The sequence below is a fragment of the Vulpes vulpes genome, chromosome 7 (assembly GCF_048418805.1).
Source record: "Vulpes vulpes isolate BD-2025 chromosome 7, VulVul3, whole genome shotgun sequence".
Classification (NCBI taxonomy): domain Eukaryota; kingdom Metazoa; phylum Chordata; class Mammalia; order Carnivora; family Canidae; genus Vulpes; species Vulpes vulpes.
Genome location: NC_132786.1, coordinates 67,111,110 through 67,132,361, shown reverse-complemented (window position 1 = coordinate 67,132,361; position 21,252 = coordinate 67,111,110). Strand labels below are relative to the sequence as shown.

Here is a 21,252-nt window from a genome sequence, read left to right as displayed (position 1 = left end):
AATAAAAAGAAGTTATGCTTCCTCAGCCAAACATAAAATTCTTAATTCCAGCTCACATTCCCACCAACAGTGCAAGAGGGTTCCCCTTTCTCCACAACCTCTCCAACATTTGTTGTTTCCTGTCTTGTTAATTTTCACCATTCTCACTGGCTCATTGTGGTTTTGATTTATTTCCCTCATGGCCAGTGATGCGGAGCATTTTCTCATGTGCGTGTTGGCCATGTCCATGTCTTTCTCTGTGAGATTTCTGTTCATGTCTTTTGCCCATTTCATGATTGGGTTGTTTGTTTCTTTGGTGTTGAGTTTAATAACTTCTTTATAGATCTTGGAAACTAGCCCTTTATCTGATTCGTCATTTGCAAATATCTTCTCCCATTCTGTAGGTTGTCTTTTAGTTTTGTTGACTGTTTCTTTTGCTGTGCAAAAGCTTCTTATCTTGATGAAGTCCCAATAGTTCATTTTTGCTGTCGTTTCCCTTGCCTTCATGTATGTACTTGCAAGGAGTTGCTGTGGCCAAGTATAAAAAGGGTGTTACCTGTGTTCTCCTCTAGGATTTTGATGGAATCTTGCCTCACATTAAGATCTTTCATCCATTTTGAGTTTATCTTTGTGTATGGTGCAAGAGAGTGGTCTAATTTCATTCTTCTGCATGTGGATGTCCAATTTTCCCAGCACCATTTATTGAAGAGACTGTCTTTTTTCCAGTGGATAGTCTTTCCTGCTTTGTCAAATATTAGTTGACCATAGAGTTGAGGGTCCACTTCTGGATTCTCTATTCTGTTCCATTGATCTATCTGTCTGTTTTTGTGCCAATACCACACTGTCTTGATGACCACAGCTTTATAGTACAACCTGAAATCTGGCATTGTGATGCCCCCAGCTAACTCTGGAAAACTGTGTGGAGGTTCCTCAAAGAGTTAAAAACAGATCTGTCTTACGACCCAGCAATTGCATTTCTGGGGATTTACCCCAAAGATACAGATACAGTGAAATGTTGGAACACCTGCACCCCAATGTTTATAGCAGCAATGTCCACAGTAGCCAAACTGGAAGGAGCCTCAGTGTCCGTCAAAAGATGAATGGATGAAGATGAGTTATATGTATACAATGGAATATTACTCAGCCATTCAAAATGACAAATTCCCACCATTTGCTTCAATGTGGTTGGAATTGGAGGGTAGTATGCTGAGTGAAATAAGTCAATCAGAGAAGGACAAACATTATATAGTCTCATTCATTTGGGGAATATAAAAATTAGTGAAAGGGAATAAAGGGAAAGGAGAGAAAATGAGTGAAAATATCAGTGAGGGTGAGAAAACTTGAGAGACACCTAACTCTGGGAAACAGACAAGAGGTAGTGGAAAGGGAGGTGGGTGGGGGGTTAGGGTGACTAGGTGATGGACACTGAGGGGAGCACTTGGAGGAATGAGCACTGGGTGTTATGCTAAATGTTGGCAAATTGAACCACAATCTTAAAAAATTAAAAAAAAATAATAACACTAAAAAAAATTCTTAATTCCCTCACTGTTCTTAGGAGCAGCTCATGCCTTCTTATTCATAAGTATGTTTAGCCAGAGGAGTACATATATATGAGCAAAAATGATGTCTGTTATTTAGAAAAGCAGTGCATTTTCAGGATTTTTTTGTTGGAAGAATTAGACCTTTGGGTTGTGTTATAAGAACATCAAAAGTTATTTTATATGTCATTTTATTTTTTATTTTCACATAATATGGGGATTGAAACAAAGGACCTTTCATATATCCATTATTCTCATAAAATATTTGTCAAGTATTAAAGGCTCTTAGAACAAATCAATGTACAAATAAATGATTATAATTATGTATGGCAACCTAGCTGTCTTTTCATCTTTTTTAGGAGGATTCTACTAATGATTATACTCTTCAGAGCTTCTATGACATCCTTGTTTCTCAGGCTATAGATGAGGGGATTAAGCATAGGAGTAAGAATGGCATTAAACATAAAAAGGGACTGGTTTATTTTGGGAGTTTTAAAGGATCCTGGCCTCATATAGACTAATATGGCAGGGCCAAAGTAGATACTGACCACACAGAGGTGGGAGAAGCATGTGGCCAAGGCCTTGTTTTTGCCTTCAAGGGAGTTCATGCGGAGGACGGCAAGGAATATGTGGATGTAGGAAGCCAGGATGAGACTCAGAGGGACGAGGACCACCAGAAAGCTTGAGACCACCACTGACTTCACATAGGCTGAAATGTCCTCACAAGTGAGCTTAAGGAGTGCCATGACCTCACACAAGAAGTGTGGGATCTCTCGAGGATGACAGATGGCTAAGTGCATGACATAGGCTGTATGAACCAGGGAAGTTATTGCCCCTCCTGCCCAGGACCCAACAACCATCTGTTTACAGATGGTATGGCTCATCAAGATTGAGTAACGTAGTGGATTGCAGATGGCAATGTAGCGGTCATAGGACATGAGAGTCAGTAGAAGGCACTCAGAAATTCCCAAGGTTAAGCTGAATAAAATCTGAGTTCCACAGCCAATCTGTGATATGGTCCTTTTCCCTGAGAAGAAGTTGGTGACCATTTTGGGGACTGTAGTTGAGATCAAGGCCACATCAATAAGGGAGAGCTGGCTGAGCAAGAAGTACATAGGAGAGTGGAGTCGAGAATCCAACCAGATGAGGAGAATGAGAACAGCATTGCCCATTACAGCCATAAGGTAAACCATAAGAATGAAGCAGATAAGGACCACAAGGTGGCTAAACTCAGGCCAGAGCCCCAAGAGGATAAAATCTGTGGTGATGGTCTTATTGTTTCTCTCCATGGCTGAACATTATTGCCCAGAAAACAATGGTAAGAACACCATTCCATCCAATATGTTGCCGTGCATCTCATCTACTTTTCTTACTATCAGGACTCTTCTGAATATGTTCATGCTGATTGTGTTCCTTGTTGAGATCTCTTTAGTGTTATAAATAACTTATTGACATATAAAATTATATCTCATAAATTACTCAATAAACTACTATTCACATACTGTACCTACTGTTACAAACTGTAGTCAATAGTAACCAAATAAGAACACAGATACATTTAAAGTTCTATCAACTAAAAGCTAATCAATTTGATGAAAATGTATCATGTGTATATTTTTAAGCACTTACAAATTCATCACTTTGAGATTCTGTGCAGATATAACTTCAACAGGAGAGTTATGATCATTTTAAATTTTAAAAAATCAACACTTTCACTCAGTCCTAGGAGACTTTATAGCAAATGAAGAAGATTCTCTTGAAGATGGTGAGAGGCTTTGATAACCTGAGGACAGATAAGAATTTGCAGAATTGAGTGTTATTTGTGCTTGCCTTTTCTCTCTCACATAGAGAATTTGCCCATTTGCCCATGAGTCTTTCTTGCTCTAATCCCAACTCAAGTATCTCTTAAGTTAGGTAAACTAGAATTTCTCATAATAGCATCAATATTTAAGAAGACTTCACAAATGTTGTTGTTTCTAGTTTCACAGAAGTTTCCCTACTCTGCATGCAGTTTCTCTCATCAAAGTAATTCAAGCTACCAGCTGATGCTGTACAAAAGTAAGACAGAAGGTCATGATGGAGGAGACTGTTAGGGTCCATCTTTGAAGAAATGCTTTATTTTAAAATATAGAATATCTTGCTTAGCAAAGGTTTAGCTGGACTTATAAACTATAGAAGCAGATGCAGTGTTGTAGATCAGTTAAAAGCACAGCCTCCTGACGATCAGTACTAGAGTTTGAAGCTCTCTTCATCAAATCATCACATTTACCTGCATGATTGCCTTGGTGTAGTTGGATCATCTTTCTGTGTCTCTTTTCCTTCTTTTGTAAAATTGGACTGAAGTATTCCCACACCACAGGAGTGATATGCAGATTAAAATAATTAGGGAGCATAGAGATTCTAGAACGTTTTTTGGCCAACAGGGTTAAATGCCTATATTGGGCATAATTTGAAATTTACTTTGCATAAGTGGCAAAATCAACGCCTTAAGGTACCTAATCAGTCCCAAACATGTGCATGTTTTCATAATAAGTCAAAGCAATTCCTCTATTTCTTGCAGTTTTGCCTGTACCTGTAGGTGCAATTAAAATGTTAAGTACAGGGATTTATAGAAGGTGTATGAGTGTGATGGGGGAAGGTTGTGAATAATCCATAAGTTTGAGACAATTTTCCAAAAACTACTGAGTAGAGAAACAGGAACTCAGCTTTGATTTGATGGATAAGGTATATTGCCCATTTTCAAAGTTCCCTCTCAAATGTTCTTTCTTCTGTGGTCCTGAGACATGGTATTTCTCTCACCTCCTATATTCTGTGGTCATCAATCTCTCATGGTGTATGTTGCATTCTGCCTTATTAATGGACAAATCTCCTTTTCTGAACCCTATAGTTTGGTAATATTTTCAGAAGATGAGTTATGTTTTTTTTTCTTTTCTTCTGCTTTTTAAATATTTTGAACACTCAAAACTGCCAAGGCCTGTACCTTGAGGATATAAATTGACAATAATTGTGTGACAATAAGCTTTGCTTGCATATTTTGCACTTTATAGCTTCTGAAAAGTTAATAATACAATATCAGATTTTCAGTTTCATAGGGCTTATGAAATAAAATATTGCAGTTAATTAAAGTTGCCTGATTAAATAATGTCTGTACACTTCTCCAGATGTAGTGAATCACATTTATTTATTTATTTATTTATTTATTTATTTATTTATTTATGAAAGACATAGAGAGAGAGAGAGAGAGAGAGAATGGCAGAGACACAGGCAGAGGGAGAAGCAAGCTCTATGCAGGGAGCCCGATATGGGACTCAGTCCCAGGTCCCCAGGATCATGCTGAAGGTGGCACTAAGCCGGTGAGCCACCCAGGCTGCCCTTAAATGACATTTTAAATGTAGTTTTTATAATTAGACCAGGTAAAGGAATACAGATGTAGTATTATATTATATAAACAAGGAAATAATACTCGTTGAAATAAAGTGATTTGGCCAAGTTGATGTGTCATAGAGTAATTAATAGCTCACAGAATAAGTCAAGAAAGAGTTGAAATCCTATCAAGTATTTCTTTCAGCGACATCCAATACTGTATTGTGAACTATTTGCAAAACAATTAAAATATTATTTTTCCAATTTTTTCAGCATACATCTGAGATTTTACATTCCTAAGTGTGTGTATATATATATATATACACATATATACATACATATACATATGTATGTATACATACATACATCTTACATTCCTGAGTGTGTGTATATACATACACATATACATATACATATATGCATATGTATATATACACACTATTATATATAATAGTATATCATATGTAAATGTATAAATTTACATTATATGTAAATGCATTTATAATATATTAAATATATAATATTTCTGCTAGATTTAAATAATTTTCATGGTAAAGTAAGTGAATTTCAGATTTATGTTTTGACAAATTGTAACTTAATCCCTCATTCTTTCTACAAATCATTTCACTGATTTACTGTTATTCTTTCATTCTACACATTTCTGTTGAGTTCAGTGTCTGTGTTAGACAAACTGTAGTTTAGACTATAAGGATTAAAAGATACATGAACTTCACCTCTGACATCAGTAAGGTGAAGGAAACAGACCATTATTATAACAAAGTGTGATATTGGTTTTAAAGGAAATTGTTCAAACTTTACAAGGAAATAAGATGAAACTTTGTGCTGGAGATAATATTTTAAATACATTTAAAATATGTATTTAAGATGTATTTAAAATACATCTTACACATATAATACATCTTAAAATACATCTTACACACTTACATTTTTAAAAATACATCTTTAAAAATATGTAAGAATTTTCCCATTTAAGAGAGGGCATTCCAGATGTCAGGGACAGTATGCATAAAGAAGCAGAGAAACAGCAGAGAATAACATGGAAAGTTCTTCAGGGATATGGCTTAGACTTTCTGGATAAAAGCGAGAAGAAGTGAGATGTAATTTTAGAAGCGGCTTGCATATTTGCAAATGGGAAGGGGAACACTGGGAATTGACATAATCGTACTGGAGAGGAAATGCAGTAAAAAGATTAATGGCTTTAATAATATTTTATTAAGCCAAAATTTGGCCAAATTCTGGAAATTTGCAGATGCTTAATGCATGTTTCCTGAATGCTGGTTTTTCTAACTGTCAGGAACCCTGATCATGTGCTGTGCTTCTTGTAAGGATTCTCAGTACTTTCTGTGGACATGTCATAATAAGGCAGCCTACCTAGTTTGTCACAAAGTTGTATAAACAATAGCTCATATAACACTTGGACAACAAACAAACATTTAGTTGTTGCCTGGATCTTAGAACTATTGTACTCTGTGTGTGGGAGACCTGTAACACTTTTGCCATTTTCACCACGCAGACTGGTCTGTAGGGATCATAGGGGGTATATGGAGTTCAAGGACCCAACCCTCTTCACTGATGATGGTGTATATGAACTAGGAGATCAATGCATTCTGTCTTATACCATAGTTATTTTCCTGACTTAACCAAAATTATGAACAGGGCTATCATCTCTTCTACTTGAATCCTTTTTAAGATGATTTCCTTGGCCTATTTCTTATACTCAACATTCTCACGTTTTCTGATATTTTCAAGTATGTTCCCAGTAATTGATCTTCCGTATATGTTCATGTTGTTCTAATAGTTAATCTGCTTGGGTCATGGAGCAGCTACATTTTTTAGCAGAGGAAAAAGCTTAAGGAAAAAGGAAGGATATCTAATGCTAGAATGACAAACATCATCAGAACAATGGGGGAAATATAGGGGTCTTCTTGGCCTCTCCCAAGTCAAGCTACATGTAAGTACCTGCTCACTCCTCCTTCCAAGAGTGATACTGCATGGTGTCCATTTCTCTGCACTGTCCCCACATTGCTTTCTTAGTTTTTACCAATCCTCTTTTATCCACTTAAGTTTCCACCTTATTTTTAAAATTGTTTTTAAATTCAATTAGCCAACATATACTACATTGTTAGTTTCAGATGTAAAGTTCAGTAATTTATGAGTTGTCTATAACACCCAGTGCTCACCACATCATGTGCCTTCCTTAATACCCATCACCCAGTTACCGCATCCCCCCACCCACCTCACCACTAACAGCCCTCAGTTTGTTTCTTTTATCACTTTCATCCACGTTGTTATATTTCCTTCTAATCCAAAGATTTACTCTCTGCAAAGCTTTTATTTCTGTCTTATTATTGTCCACTCTCTTACTTATAGGGATGGTGTAGTTCAGTCAGACAAGAAGAATGTCAACACTTATTCCTGAGATAGATTTTAATAAAGCAATTCCTATTTACAGAAAACTATAAAATACTGATGAATGAAATTGAAGTTGGCACGAAGAAATTGAAAGGCATTCAATGTTCATGGATTTGAACAAAAACATCATAAAATGCCTATGCTACTCAAAGCATTCTATGCATTTAATGCAATTCCTATCAAAATACCACTAACACTTTTCACAGAGCTAGAACAAACAATGCTAACGTATGTGTGGAATCACACACACACACACACACAAAAAAAAAAACTAAATAGCCCAAGCAATCTTGAAAAAGAAAAGCAAAGCTGGAGGCACTATAATTCCAGACTTCAAGTTATATTACAAAGCTGTAGTGATCAAAACAGCATTGTATTGGCACCAGAAGAGACAAATAGATCAATAGAACAGGATATAATACACAGAAGGGAACCCACAACTCTCTGGTCAATTATTCTTCAACAGATTATGAAAAAAATACCCAATAGGAAAAACATGGTTTTGGGAACACTGATCAGTGTCATGTAAAAGAATGAAAGTGAAGTACTTTTTTACGCCATACACAAAAATAAATTCAAAATGGATGAAAGACCTAAATGTGAGGCATAAAACCATACAAATCCTAGAAGAGAACACAGGCAGTAACCTCTTTGATATTTGCCATGAAAATTTCATACTAGATATGTCTCCTCAGGTAAGAGGAACCAAAACAAAAATAAACTATTCAGACTACAATAAAATAAAAAAAAAAGTTTCTGCACAGTGAAGAAAACAATCAACAAAACTAAAAGGCAATATATAGAATAGAAGAGAATATTAGCAAATTACATATATGATAAAGGGTTAGTATAAAAATATATAAATAGCTGATAAAATTAAACACCCCAAAACTGAGTAATCCAATTTAAAAATGGGCTGAAGATATGAATAGGCATTTTTTTTTTCCAAAGAAGGCATACTGATTGCCAAGAGACACACGAAGAGATGCTAAGCATCAGGGATCATCAGGGAAAAATAAGTCAAAATTGCCATGCAATATTACATCACACCTATCAGAATGTCTAAAATCAATAACACAAGAAACAATGGGCATTGGCAAGGATGTGAAGAAAGGGAACCTTTTTGCACTGTTGGTGAGGAGGCAAACTGATGAAGCCACTGTGGAAAATGGTATGGAGGTTCCTCAAAGAGTTAAAAATAGAACAGCCATATAATACACCAATTGGAGTTTTAGATATTTACCCAAAGAATATAAAATACTAACTCAAAAGGATACATGAACCCTGATGTTTATAGCCAGATTTTTGAAACAGCTCAAGTGTCAATCAACTGATTAATGAATAAATATGTAATGCTCACACACATACACACACATAATCAGCCATATGTGAATATTACTCAGCTATAAAAATAATGAAATCTTGTCTTTTCCAAGGACATTGATGGAGCTAGAGAAAACTATGATAAGTGAAATAAGTCAGAGAGAGGCAAGTACCATATGATTTCACTCATATGTGGAATTTAAGAAATAAATGAACAAAGGAAAAATAGAGAGAGAGAGGTGAACCAATAAGCAGATTCAGCTATACAAAACAAACTGATGTCTACCAGAGGGGAGGTGGTTGGGGGCGTGGGTTATATAGCTGATGGTATTAAAGAGTGCAATTGTTGTGATGAGCACTGAGTGTTTTATGTAAGTGTTGAATCACTATATTGCACACCTGAAACTAATAGTCTATGTTAACTAACTGAACTTTAAAAATTTTAAAACAAACAAAAGAAGAATTAATTAATATGAATAATTGTACCCCTATTTTGCCAATAAGAACAGTGAAGCTGAGAGAGTTGGGTAACTTTTTGAAGCAGAGGGACCATAAGGTAACCTTGGAAGTCTGATTCTGCCAAGAATAGCCTGCCCTTGATGTACCAATGTTTCTCACTGTTATCTGCTTATCAGAATCAAAGAAGACTTCTATAAGAAATATAGATTTCTGGGGCACTTGGTGGCTTAGTTGGTTTAGAGTCTGTCTTTGGCTCAGTTCATGATCTCTTGGTCCTGGGATCAAGCCTGGCTTCTGTTTCCCTGCTCAGCAGCGAGTCTGCTTCTCCCACTCTGTCTGTCTCTTCCCCTGCTCATGGGCATTCTTTTTGAAATACATAGTAAATCATAAAAATATAAAAAAAAATAAAAACAGATTTGTGAACCACAACCAAAACCTACTGGAATGGGGCCTGGAATATTAACAGGAGCTTCAGCTGAGTCTTAAAAAGCAGAAGAGTAGAAATTCTTTAGAAAACCAAAGTGTTTCAGTGGTGTGTAACACACATATGTTCTCAGAAAATATATTTACATCTTCACTTACCACAATCCCTGTATTGTATCTGTGCTCTCTTCTAAGTGCTTGTCCCTTTCTTTGAGAGGGTCAGAACAATGAAGCAGGTAAAATTAAGCAGATTAGTGTTGTACCATCTGTCGTGGAATAAACAAACAATATGGCTTGGCAACTTTTGGCCCAGGTGGCAATGAAGAGGTGTTTGCGGTGTCCAACAGCCCTCAAGAGATATCTCCAATGGTTGTAATCCCTCCTCAGGGAACCAGCAGAATAGAAAGGGATTGGAAACTTCACACCCTGAATGGCTGGTTGGATGTCCAATTCTTACCTCTTTGGAGATCGGCTTTGCCTCTATTGAGCTTCAATGTAGTTAGTCCTGATAACACTGAGACAGGGGTTTCATCCATGAAAACAATTCCATCTCTACCTCTTATGTCAAAACAGCTCACTGATCAGGGAGATAATTGTCTGTTATTTCCCCTCAGCCCAGATGAGAGACAGACAGAAAATAAATCAAATCAAATCATGGCCCTGTTGAGGTGCCTGGGTGGCTCAGTCGGTTAAGCATCTGCCTTCTGCTCAGATCATGATCCCAGAGTCCTGGGATCCAGTGCCACATCAGGCTCCCTGCTCAGCAGGGAGTCTGCTTATCCCTCTGCCCTTCCCCTCTACTTGGGATCTCTCTCTCTCTCTCTCTCTCTCTCTCTCTTTCTGTCTCTCTCTCTCTCTCCCTCATGCTCTCTCTCTCAACTAAATAAAATCTTAAAAGAAATCATAGCCCTATCCATGATGGCTTTGAATTTAGCATGGCTTTCCACATGTTTTCGTCAGAAAAGAGCAGTTAGAGTAGATGGTATAAATTCAAAGGAACTGTCTGGTGTGGTGATTCTTATATAACTATGTATATACAAATTACCTTTTTAAAAATATTGGATCATATTATGATCATCCACTTTGATTTATGTTTTAATATTAATGTATTTTATAGTTATACAGGCACCCAGTTACCCATCCTGCCACTGACTGCTCCTCTAACAACCTTTAGTTTGTTTCCCAGAAGTAAGATTAATGTATTTTTATTGGTTATAATTTTTAGTACTCAATAATTTATCACTTGCATATAATTTTTAAAAAGATTTTATTTATTGATTCATGAGAGACACACAGAGAGAAGCAGAGATATAGGCAGAGGGAGAAGCAACTCCCTGCAGGGACCCCAGGATCATGACCTGAGCTTAAGGCAGATGCTCAACCACTGAGCCACCTAGGCATCCCAACAGTTGCATATATTTTTAATGAATTATATTTTTAGTGTTTTCACATGAATGTGCTAAATCAGCCAAATAGACAACGTGAGGAAAAGTTCAAGGAAGTTTTATAGATTCCACTGTGACAATACCTATTCTATTGACTAGAGAAAATAAGTCATGAGCTCTCCTTTGGTGAATATTAGTTATACCGTGCAGCATTTTCAGCTCTTCACATACTATGCTACATTCAATCCAATGATACCTCATATTTGGGTGCTCTTGCTACAACCAGTTTACAGATTTAAAAGTCAAAGTATAGAAACATTAACTCTTTGCCCCAGACCACTGATAAACAGGTGGTGAGGTTAAACATTTAAACCAATTCTTTTGAGCCCTGGAGCCCTGCTCTTAATGACCATCACTAATATACAATTTTATACCCAGGATACATTTAACCTTCTCTACTATCTAATGTATGAGGACAGATCATCTTAGAGATGAAAATATTTAAAAAAACTGAAAAGCATTAAATAATAACTCATATAGGGAACATGAATGAAGATGGACATTATGTATTAACCACCCATAGAACTATGCTCTTATCTAAATTCTCAATATGATTTGACCATATTACCTGCTTTCTCCATCAGAGTTAATACACACAAATAATACAAAATTATATTTAGTAGTCCATGACTATTATCATTAATGCAAATCAACTGTTACATCAAGCACCAGAGCAAATGTTAAAATTGGCTACCTCACAAATCCTGTCATTCCCTTTTGTGATTGCCGCCTGAGCTCCCAGGTTTCTTTGGTGTTATACTCTGGGTAAGAAGCACTTGGCTCTCCTCTTCTGTGTCTGAATTAAGACTAAGAATTGATTGAGTGGGTAGGTAGGTAGGGGCTCATTTTATCTTCTCAGATCAGATAGCCTCAAATCATACAATTAATATGAGAAGGGACTATAAGTTAAGGTTCTGGTCAGAGTCAGGACATATATGACATTATCCAGATCCTTTGCTAATGGAAGAGCTCAAGAGGAAATGTCCTGGAAACATCCTGTACCCAGACTTTAATTAACATGGATTTGTATCATCAGGTCTGAATCTTCACAATTATTCTCTGAAGAAAAATATCCACTATTCACAAGATGACTGATTAGGCCATCACAAATCTATTCAATGTTTTTACTTATCTCTACCTCTCCAGGCAAGAGTTTTTTTGTTTTGTTTTGTTTTTTAAGAGTCTTTTTTTAAAAGATTTTATTTATTTATTCAGAGAGAGAGAGAGAGTCAGAGACGTAGGCAGAGGGAGAAGCAGGCTCCATGCAGCGAGCCTGACGCGGGACTCGATCCTGGGTCTCCAGGATCATGCCCTGGGCTGAAGGCGGCGCTAAACCGCTGAGCCACCGAGGCTGCCCTAAGAGTCTTTTTTGAAAGTTAAATTTACCAATGTATTTAGCAAAAAACAGAAAATACATAATTTCTAAATGAAAACATGAAAACGGTGGGCTAATGAAAATTGTGAGGAAAAGACATAGTTCAACAAGGTATTACTGGGGCATGTCATGATTGTGAATCTATTTTCTGCAGTCTGAATGGACTGTTGTTACCTGAGTAGTTATTATGTTAATGATTGAGTTGATGATACTAAGATACAAGGGTAAATCTCTATTTAAGCCAACTCATTTTACTATGCATATAAGAGCTTTATTAATTATGCTTTTATAAGATGATCCCATCAATTTTTCATCAAGGTTCAGGGAAATCTATATTCTCATAAACTGTTCATGGGAGTGTGGTGAGTGTTATTATTTGCTTTATGTATTTAGGTGCTCCAATAGTGTGTACATCAATATTTACAATTATTATAACCTCTTGTTAAATTGATCCCTTTATCTTTATGCAATGTCATTTTTGCCTCTTATTACAGGCTATTGTTGAAAATGCTGCTATAATCTTTGGAGTGCATGCTTCCCTTCAAATTAGTGCTTTTGCAATCTGGGTAAATACTGAAATGCTGAACTATCCTGAATCACAGGATAGTTCTATTTTTATTTTTTTAAGATTTTATTTATTTATTCATGAAAAGAGAGAGAGAGAGAGAGAGAGAGGCAGAGACACAGGCAGAGGGGGAAGCAGGGTCCATGCAAGGAGTCTGACGTGGGACTCAATCCTGGGTGCCCAGGATCATACCCTGGGCTGCAGGCAGCACTAAGCCACTGAGCCACTGGGGCTGCCCTTTTTAAAAAAAAGTTTTGAGGAAGTTTCATGCTTTTTCCAGTGACTGCACCAGTTTTTATTCCCACGAAGTGTAAGAGGGTTCTTCTCTCTCTGCAGCCTTTTCAACACTTGTTTTGTCCTGTATTGTTTATTTTAGCCATTTTGACTGTGTGAGGTGACATCTCATTGTAGTTTTGTTTTATATTTCCCTGCTGATGAGTGATGTTGAGGATCTTTTTATGTGACTATTGGCCATTGTATGTCTTCTTTGGGAAAAAAAAAAAACCTATTTATGTCTTCTACTCATGTTTAAATTGTATTATTTGTATTTGGGGTGTCGAGTTTTATAAGTTCTTTATATATTTTGGATATTCACCCTTTATAGGTTATGCTTTTACATATATATTCTCCCATTATCATTGTGGTTTTGATTTACATTTCCCAATTGATTACTGATGTTGAATATCTTTTCAGATACCTGTTGTATATCTCTATGTCTTCTTTGGAAAAATTTTTCTTTGGTTCCTTTGGTCATTTTTTAATTGAGTTTTGTTGTTTTAGTGTCAAATTATACATGTTATTTATACATTTTGGTTATTAACCACTATATCATATGTATAATTTTCAAATATTTCCTTTTTGTTTTGTTGATGGTTTTTTCCACTGTGCAGTTTTTTGTTTGTTTTCATTTTGTTTTGTGGGTTTTGTTTGTTTGCTGTTTTGTAATTTGATGTACTCCTTAAAAGTTTGTTTTGCTTCAGTTTACCATTTCTTAGGAGACATATATGGAAAAGATATTATGACTGATGTCAGAGAAATTACTTTTTTTTTCTTTTTTTTAAATGTTTTTAACAAAGCTGACAAAGAAAACTTTTATTTGGAATTTCTTTAAATTTTGTATAGTGATTCTTTTCCCTACAAATCATACACCTTCTTTTTTTTTTTTTTAATTTATGATAGGCACACAGTGAGAGAGAGAGAGAGAGGCAGAAACACAGGCAGAGGGAGAAGCAGGCTCCATGCAGTGGGAGCCTGACGTGGGATTCGATCCCGAGTCTCCAGGATCGCGCCCTGGGCCAAAGGCAGGCGCCAAACCGCGGCGCCACCCAGGGATCCCGATGTCAGAGAAATTACTGCCTGTGTTCTTTTCTAGAATTTATATGGTTTCACGTCTCAGATTTAGATCTTTAATCCATTTTTGAGTTTGCATTTGTGTATGGTATTAGGAAGTGGTCAAGTTACATTATTTTACATGTACCTGTTCAGTTTTCCTAGCACCCGTTATTGAAGACACTGTTTCCTATTGTATATTCTTGCCTCCTATGTCATAGATTAATTGACCATATAGATGTGAATTTGTTTCTGGGCTCTCTAATCTATTCCATTCGACTCTGTGTTTCTTTCTGTGCTAGTATCATATTGTTTTGCTATCTACACCTATGTACTATATTTTGAAAACTGGAATTGTGATGCCTCCAATTTCTTCTTTATCAAGATTACTTTGACTATTCAGAGGTTTTGTGTATGTATGTTTTCACACTAATTTTAAGATTATTTGTTTAAATTTTGTGAAAAATGTTATAGGTATTTTGATGGAATTGCATTAAATATGTAGATTGCTTTAGGTAATATTGATATTTTAACAACATTAAATCCATAAACATGGAATTACTTTCCATTTGATTTTATCATCTTATTTCTTTGTGTGTTTGTCTGTTTATTTATTTATTTAAGTTGGAGTTCAATTTGGCAACATATACCATATTACCCAGTGCTCATCCCGTCAAGTGCTCCCTTGAGTGACCATCACCCGGTCAACCCAACCCCCCGCCCACCTCCCTTTCCACTACCCCTTGTTTGTTTCCCTGAGTTACGTGTCTCTCATGTTCTGTCATCCTCACTGATATTTTCACCCATTTTCGCTCCATTCCACTTTATACCCTTTCACTATTTTTTAAATTCCCCAAATGAATGAGATAATATAGTGTTTGTCCTTCTCCCATTGACTTATTATACTCAGCATAATACCCCCAATACCATCCATGTTGAAGAAAATGAGGGGTATTAGTCATTTCTGATGGCTGAGTAATATCCCATTGTATACATAGACCACATCTTCTTTATCCATTCATCTTTTGATGGACACTGAGACTCCTTCCACAGTTTGGCTATTGTGGACGTTACTGCTATAAACATTGCTGGGCATGTGTTCCAGCATTTCACTGCATCATATCCTTGGGGTAAATCCCCTGCAGTGCAGTTGCTGGGTCATAGGCCAGCTCTAGTTTTAACTCTTTGAGGAACCTCCACACAGTTTTCCAGAGTGGCTGCACCAGTTCACATTCCCACCAAAAGTGAAAAAGGGTTCCCGTTTCTCTACATCATCTCCAACTTTTATTGCTTCCTGTCTTGTTAATTATGACCATTCTCACTAGTGTGAGGTGGTATCCCATTGTGGTTTTGATTTGTATCTCCCTGATGGCCAGTGATGCAGAGCATTTTCTCATGTGCTTGTTGGCCATGTCTATGTCTTCCTCTGTGAGATTTCTGTTCATGTCTTTTGACCATTTCATGATTGGATTGTTTGATTCTTTGCTGTTGAGTTTAATAAGTTCTTTATGGATCTTGGATACTAGCCCTTTATCTGATATGTTATTTGCAAAAATCTTCTCCTTGTCTTTTAGGTATGTTAACTGTTTCTTTAGCTGTGCAAAAACTGTTTATCTTGATGAAGTCCCACTAGTTAATTTTTGTTTTTGTTTCCCTTGCCTGAATAGATTTATCTTGCAGGAAGTTAGTGAGACCAAGTTCAAAAAGGGTTCTGCCTGTGTTCTCCTCTAGGATTTTGAAGGAATCTTGTATCACATTTAGATCCTTCATGCATTTTGAGTTTATCTTTGTGTGTGGTGTAAGAGATGGTCTAGTTTCATTACTCTGCACATGGCTGTAGAATATTCCCAGTACCATTTATTGACGAGACTCTCATTTTTCCAGTGGATAGTGTACTGCTTTCTTGAATATTAGTTGACCATAGAGTTGAGGGCTCATTTCTGGATTCTCTGCTCTGTTCCATTGATCTATGTGTCTCTTTTTGTGCCAGTACCACACTGTCTTGATAACCAGAGCTTTGTAGTACAACCTGAAACCTGGCATTGTGATGCCCAAAGCTCTGGTTTTCTTTTTTAATATTCCCCCCAGCTATTCGGGATCTTTTCTAATTCCACACAAATCTTCAGATGATTTGTTCCAACTCTCTGAAGAAAGTCCATGGTATTTTGATAGGGATTGCATTGAATCTGTAAATTGGCTGGGTATCATTGACATTTTCACAATATTAATTCTTCCGGTTCATGAAGATGGATTATGTTTCCATCTCTTTGTGTCTTCCTCCATTTCTTTCAGAAGTGTTCTGTAGTTTTTTGGGTATAGATCCTTTACCTCTTTGGTTAGGTTTATTCCTAGGTATCTTATGCTTTTGGGTGCAATTTTAAATGAGATTGACTCCTTGATTTCTCTTTTTTCAGTCTCATTGTTAGTGTACAGAAATGCCACTGACTTCTGGTCATTGATTTTGTATCATGCCACACTGCCAAATTGCAGTATGAGTTCTAGCAATCTTGGGGTGGAATCTTTTGGGTTTTCTACGTACAGTATCATGTCATCTGTGAAGAGGGAAACTTTGACTTCTTCTTTGCCAATTTGAATGCCTTTAATGTCTTTTTGTTGCCTGATTGCTGAGGCGAGGACTTCTAGTACTCTATGGAATAGCAGTGGTGAGTGTGTGATCAGTGGTGTTCCTGATCTTAGGAGAGAGGCTCCCAGTGTTTCTCCATTGAGAATAATATTTGCTGTGTGCTTTTCGTAGATGGCTTTTAGAGATGCTGAGGAATGTTCCCTCTATCCTAGACTCTGAAGAGTTTTGATCAGGAATGGATGCTGTATTTTGTCAAACGCTTTCTCTGGATCTATTGATAGGATCATAAGTTTCTTGTTGTTTCTCTTGGTGAAATTATCTATTAAAATGATTGCTTTTTGTGTGTTGAGCCCACTTTGCATCCCAGGGATAAATCCCACTTCATCATTGTGAAAAATCCTCTTAATGTACTTTGGTATCCTATTGGCTAGTATCTTATTGAGAATTTTTGCATCTGTGTTCATAGGGATATTGGTCTATAATTCTCCTTTTTGTTGGGGTCTTTGGTTTTGGAATTAAGGTGATATTCGCCTTATAGAACAATTTGGAAGTATTCCATCTCTTTCTATCTTTCCAAACTGCTTTAGTAGAATAGGTATGGTTTCTTCTTTAAACGTTTCATAGAATTCCCCAGGGAAGCCATCTGACCCTGGACTTTTGTGCCTTGGGAGGTTTTGATGACTGCTTCAATTTCCTCCCAGGTTATTGGCCTGTTCAGGTTTTGTATTTCTTCCTGTTCCAGTTTTGGTAGTTTGTGGTTTTCCAGAAATGCATCCATTTCTTCTAGATTGTCTAACTTATTGGCATATAGCTTCTCATAATAAGTTTTTAAAATTGTTTGTATTTCCTTGATAGTGGTGATGATCTATCCTTTTTCATTCATGATTTTATTAATTTGAGGCTTTTCTCTTTTGTTTTTAATAAGGCTGGTTAATGGTTTATCTATCTTATTAATTCTTTCAAAGAATCAACTCTGGTTTCGTCGATCTGTTCCACCGTTCTGGTCTCTATTTCACTGATATCTGCTAGAATCTTTATTAACTCTCTTCTTCTGCTGGGTGTAGGTTTTATTTGCTATTCTTTTCCAGTTCGTTTAGGCGCAAGGGTCGCCTTTGTATTTGGGTTCTGTCCAGTTTTTTGAGGGATGCTTGTATTGCCATGTATTTCCCCCTCAGGACTGCTTTTGCTGCATCCCAACGATTTTGAATGGTTGTATCTTCATTCTCATTAGTTTCCATGAATCTTTTTAATTCTTCTATAGTTTCCTGGTTGACGCTTTCATCTTTTAGCAGGATGGTCCTTAACCTCCACGTGTTTGAAGTCCTTCCAAACTTCTTGTTGTGATTTAGTTCTAATTTCAAGGCATTATGGTCTGAGAATAAGGCAGGAAACCACAAATCAGGTCTTAACCAATACCAAAAGATTGGGATCATTCCTTGTGTATTTTCAGATCATAATGGTATGAAACTAGAACTCAGTCACAAGAGGAAATTTGGAATAAATTCAAACACGTGGAGGTTAAAGAGCATCCTGCTAAAAGCATTATGTAAATATGCAGGGGACCATCCCAATCTTTTGGTATTGGTTAAGACCTGATTTGTGACCCAGTATGTGGTCTATTCTAAAGAAAGTTCCATGTGCACTTGAGAAGAATGTCTTTTCAGTTGCATTTGGATGTAAAATTCTGTAAATATCTGTGAGGTCCATCTGGTCCAGTGTGTCATTTAAAGTTCATTTTTCTTTGGAGTTTTTGTGTTTAGACTATCTGTCATTTGCAGAAAGTGCTGTGTTGAAATCTCCAATTATTAGTATATTATTATTTAAGTATGTCTTTACTTTATTAATTGATTGATATACTTGGCAGCTCCCATATTGGGGGCATACAGATTCATGATTGTTAGGTCCTCTTGTTGGATAGATCCTTTAAGTATGATAGAGTGTCCCTCTTCATCCCTTACTACAATCTTTAGGATAAACTTTAATTTATCTGATATGAGGATTGCTCCCTGTGCTTTCTTTTGACGACACTTTGATTCGTAAATGGTTCTCCAACCTTTTGTTTTAAGTCTGTAAGTGTCCTGAGGTCTAAAATGAGTCTCTTGTAGACATAAATAGATGGGCTATGATTTTTTTATCCTGTCTGAAACCCTGCATCTTTTAATGGGATCATTTAGCCCATTCACGTTCAGAGTTACTATTGAAAGATATGAATTTATTGTTATCATAATACCTATTCCTTCCTTGTTTTGTGGATTCTTGGAATTCCTCTTTCTTTTTCAGGGTCCTCCTCAAAATTTCTTGAAGAGGTTGTGTGGTGGTCACATAGTCTTTCAGTTTCTGCCTAGCTTGGAATCTCTTTATCTCTCCTTTTATTCTGAATGAGAGCCTTGCTGGATAAAGTATTCTTGGTTAAATGTTCTTCTCATTCAGTACCCTGAATATATCCTGCCAGCCCTTTCTGGCCTGTCATGTCCCTGTGGAGAAGTCTGTTGTTAACCTAATATTTCTCTCCATAAAGGTTAGGGATTTCTTGTCTCTTGCTGCTTTAAGGATCTTCTCTTTATCTTTGGAATTTGTAAGTTTCACTATTAAATGTCAAGGTGTTGAACAGTTTTTATTGATTTGAGTGGGTGACTTCTCTATGTCCTGCATCTGAATGCCTCTTTCCCTCCCCAAATTAGGGAAGTTCTCAGATATTATTTGTTCAAATATTCTTTCTGGCCCTCTGGCCCTCTCTGCACTCTCTGGAACCCCAATATACATAGATTTTTCCTTCTGAGGTTGTCATTTTTTTCCTTAACCTTTCCTCACCGTCTTTTATCTATTTTTCTTTTTCCTCAATTTCCTTCCTTGCCATCAGCCTTTCTTCTATGTCGCTCACTCTTTCTTCTATCCCATTAATCCTCATTGTTAAGACCTCCAGTTTGGATTTCACCTCATTTATTTGATTTTTAATTTTGGCCTGATTAATTCTAAATTCTGGAGACATGTAGTCTGTTGATTACATTTGCTTTTTTCCAGAGCCACTAGTAGCTTTATTATTGTGCTTCTGAATTGGCTTTCTGACATCAAATTGTAATCCAAATTCTGTAACTCAGTGGGAGAGAGTACTATTTCTGATTCTTTATTTTGTGGTGAGTTCTTCCTTCTAGTCATTTTGCTCTGTGTAGAGTGGCTGTATGAGTGGGCTGAGTCAAGAATATCAACCATGGCTTAGGTAAATTCCCCCCTAGATGTTTGTGCTGAAATCAGAGACCAGAAATTTAAAACAAAGATCAAAATGAAATAAAACAAAAGGGCCTGTAAAGTGAAAAACAAATTTTATTTTGATATCATTTTAAGCAGAAAAGATAAAAGGTATCATTTCAATATTCTTTTTTTTAATTTTATTAAATTGCAGTTCATTTTCCGACATATAGCATAACATATGCTATATGCATCCCACCAAGTGCCTCCCTCAGGACCCATCACCCACTCAACCCAACCCCCCGCCCACCTCCCTTTCCACTACCCCTTGTTCATTTCCCTGAGTTACGTGTCTCTCATGTTTTGTCACTCTCACTGATATTTTCACTCATTTTCTCTACTTTCCCCTTTATTCCATTTCATGAATTTTTATATTCCCCAAAAGAATGAGACCATATAATGTTTGTCCTTCTCTGATGGACTTAACTAGGCATACTACCATTCAATTCCAACCACATTGAAGCAAATAATGGGTATTTGTCGTTTCTAATGTCTGAGTAATATTCCATTGTATACATAAACCACATCTTCTTTATCCACTCATCTTTAGGTGGACGCTGAGGCTCCTTCCACAATTCACCTATTTTGGACATTGCTTCTATAAACATTGGAGTGCAGATGTTCTGGCATGTCACTGCATATGTAGCTTTGGGGTAAATCTCCAGCAGTGAAATTGCTGGATCCTAGGGCATATCTATTTTTAACTCTTTGAGGAACCTCCACACAGTTTTCCAGAGTGGCTGCACCAGTTCCCATTCCCAAGAACAGTGCAGGGGGGTTCCCCTTTCTCCACATCCTCTCCAATATTTGTTGTCTCCTATCTTGTTAATTCTCACCATTCTCACTGGTGTGAGGTGGTATCTCATTGTGGTTTTGATTTGTATTTCCCTAATGGACAGTGATGTGGAGCATTTTCTCATGTGCTTGTTGGCCATGTCTATGTCTTCCTCTGTGAGACTTCTGTTCATGTCTTTTGCCCATTTCATGATTGGATTGTTTGTTTCTTTGGTGTTGAGTTTAATATGTTCTTTATAGATCTTGGAAACTAGCCCTTTATCTGATATGTCATTTGCAAATATCTTCTCCCATTCTGTAGGTTGTCTTCTAGTTTTGTTGTATATTTCTTTCGATGTGCAGAAGCATTTTATTTGATGAAGTCCCAAGAGTTCATTTTGCTGTTGTTTCTCTTG

General features: G+C 36.7%; 1 protein-coding gene across 1 annotated transcript; it reads right to left on the bottom strand.

The window, feature by feature from the left end:
* Positions 1-1,837: 1,837 nt before the first annotated feature.
* On the bottom strand, positions 1,838-2,806 carry LOC112911018 (olfactory receptor 2AJ1-like). Its single transcript, XM_025987336.2, has one exon. It carries the CDS (start codon positions 2,804-2,806, stop codon positions 1,838-1,840), a length of 969 nt encoding a protein of 322 aa, XP_025843121.2.
* Between the last annotated feature and the right edge of the window lie 18,446 nt (positions 2,807-21,252).

Coding starts and splice junctions, on each gene's coding strand:
- LOC112911018 (XM_025987336.2), bottom strand. CDS start 2,806: ATGGAGAGAAACAATAAGACCATCACCACAGATTTTATCCTCTTGGGG.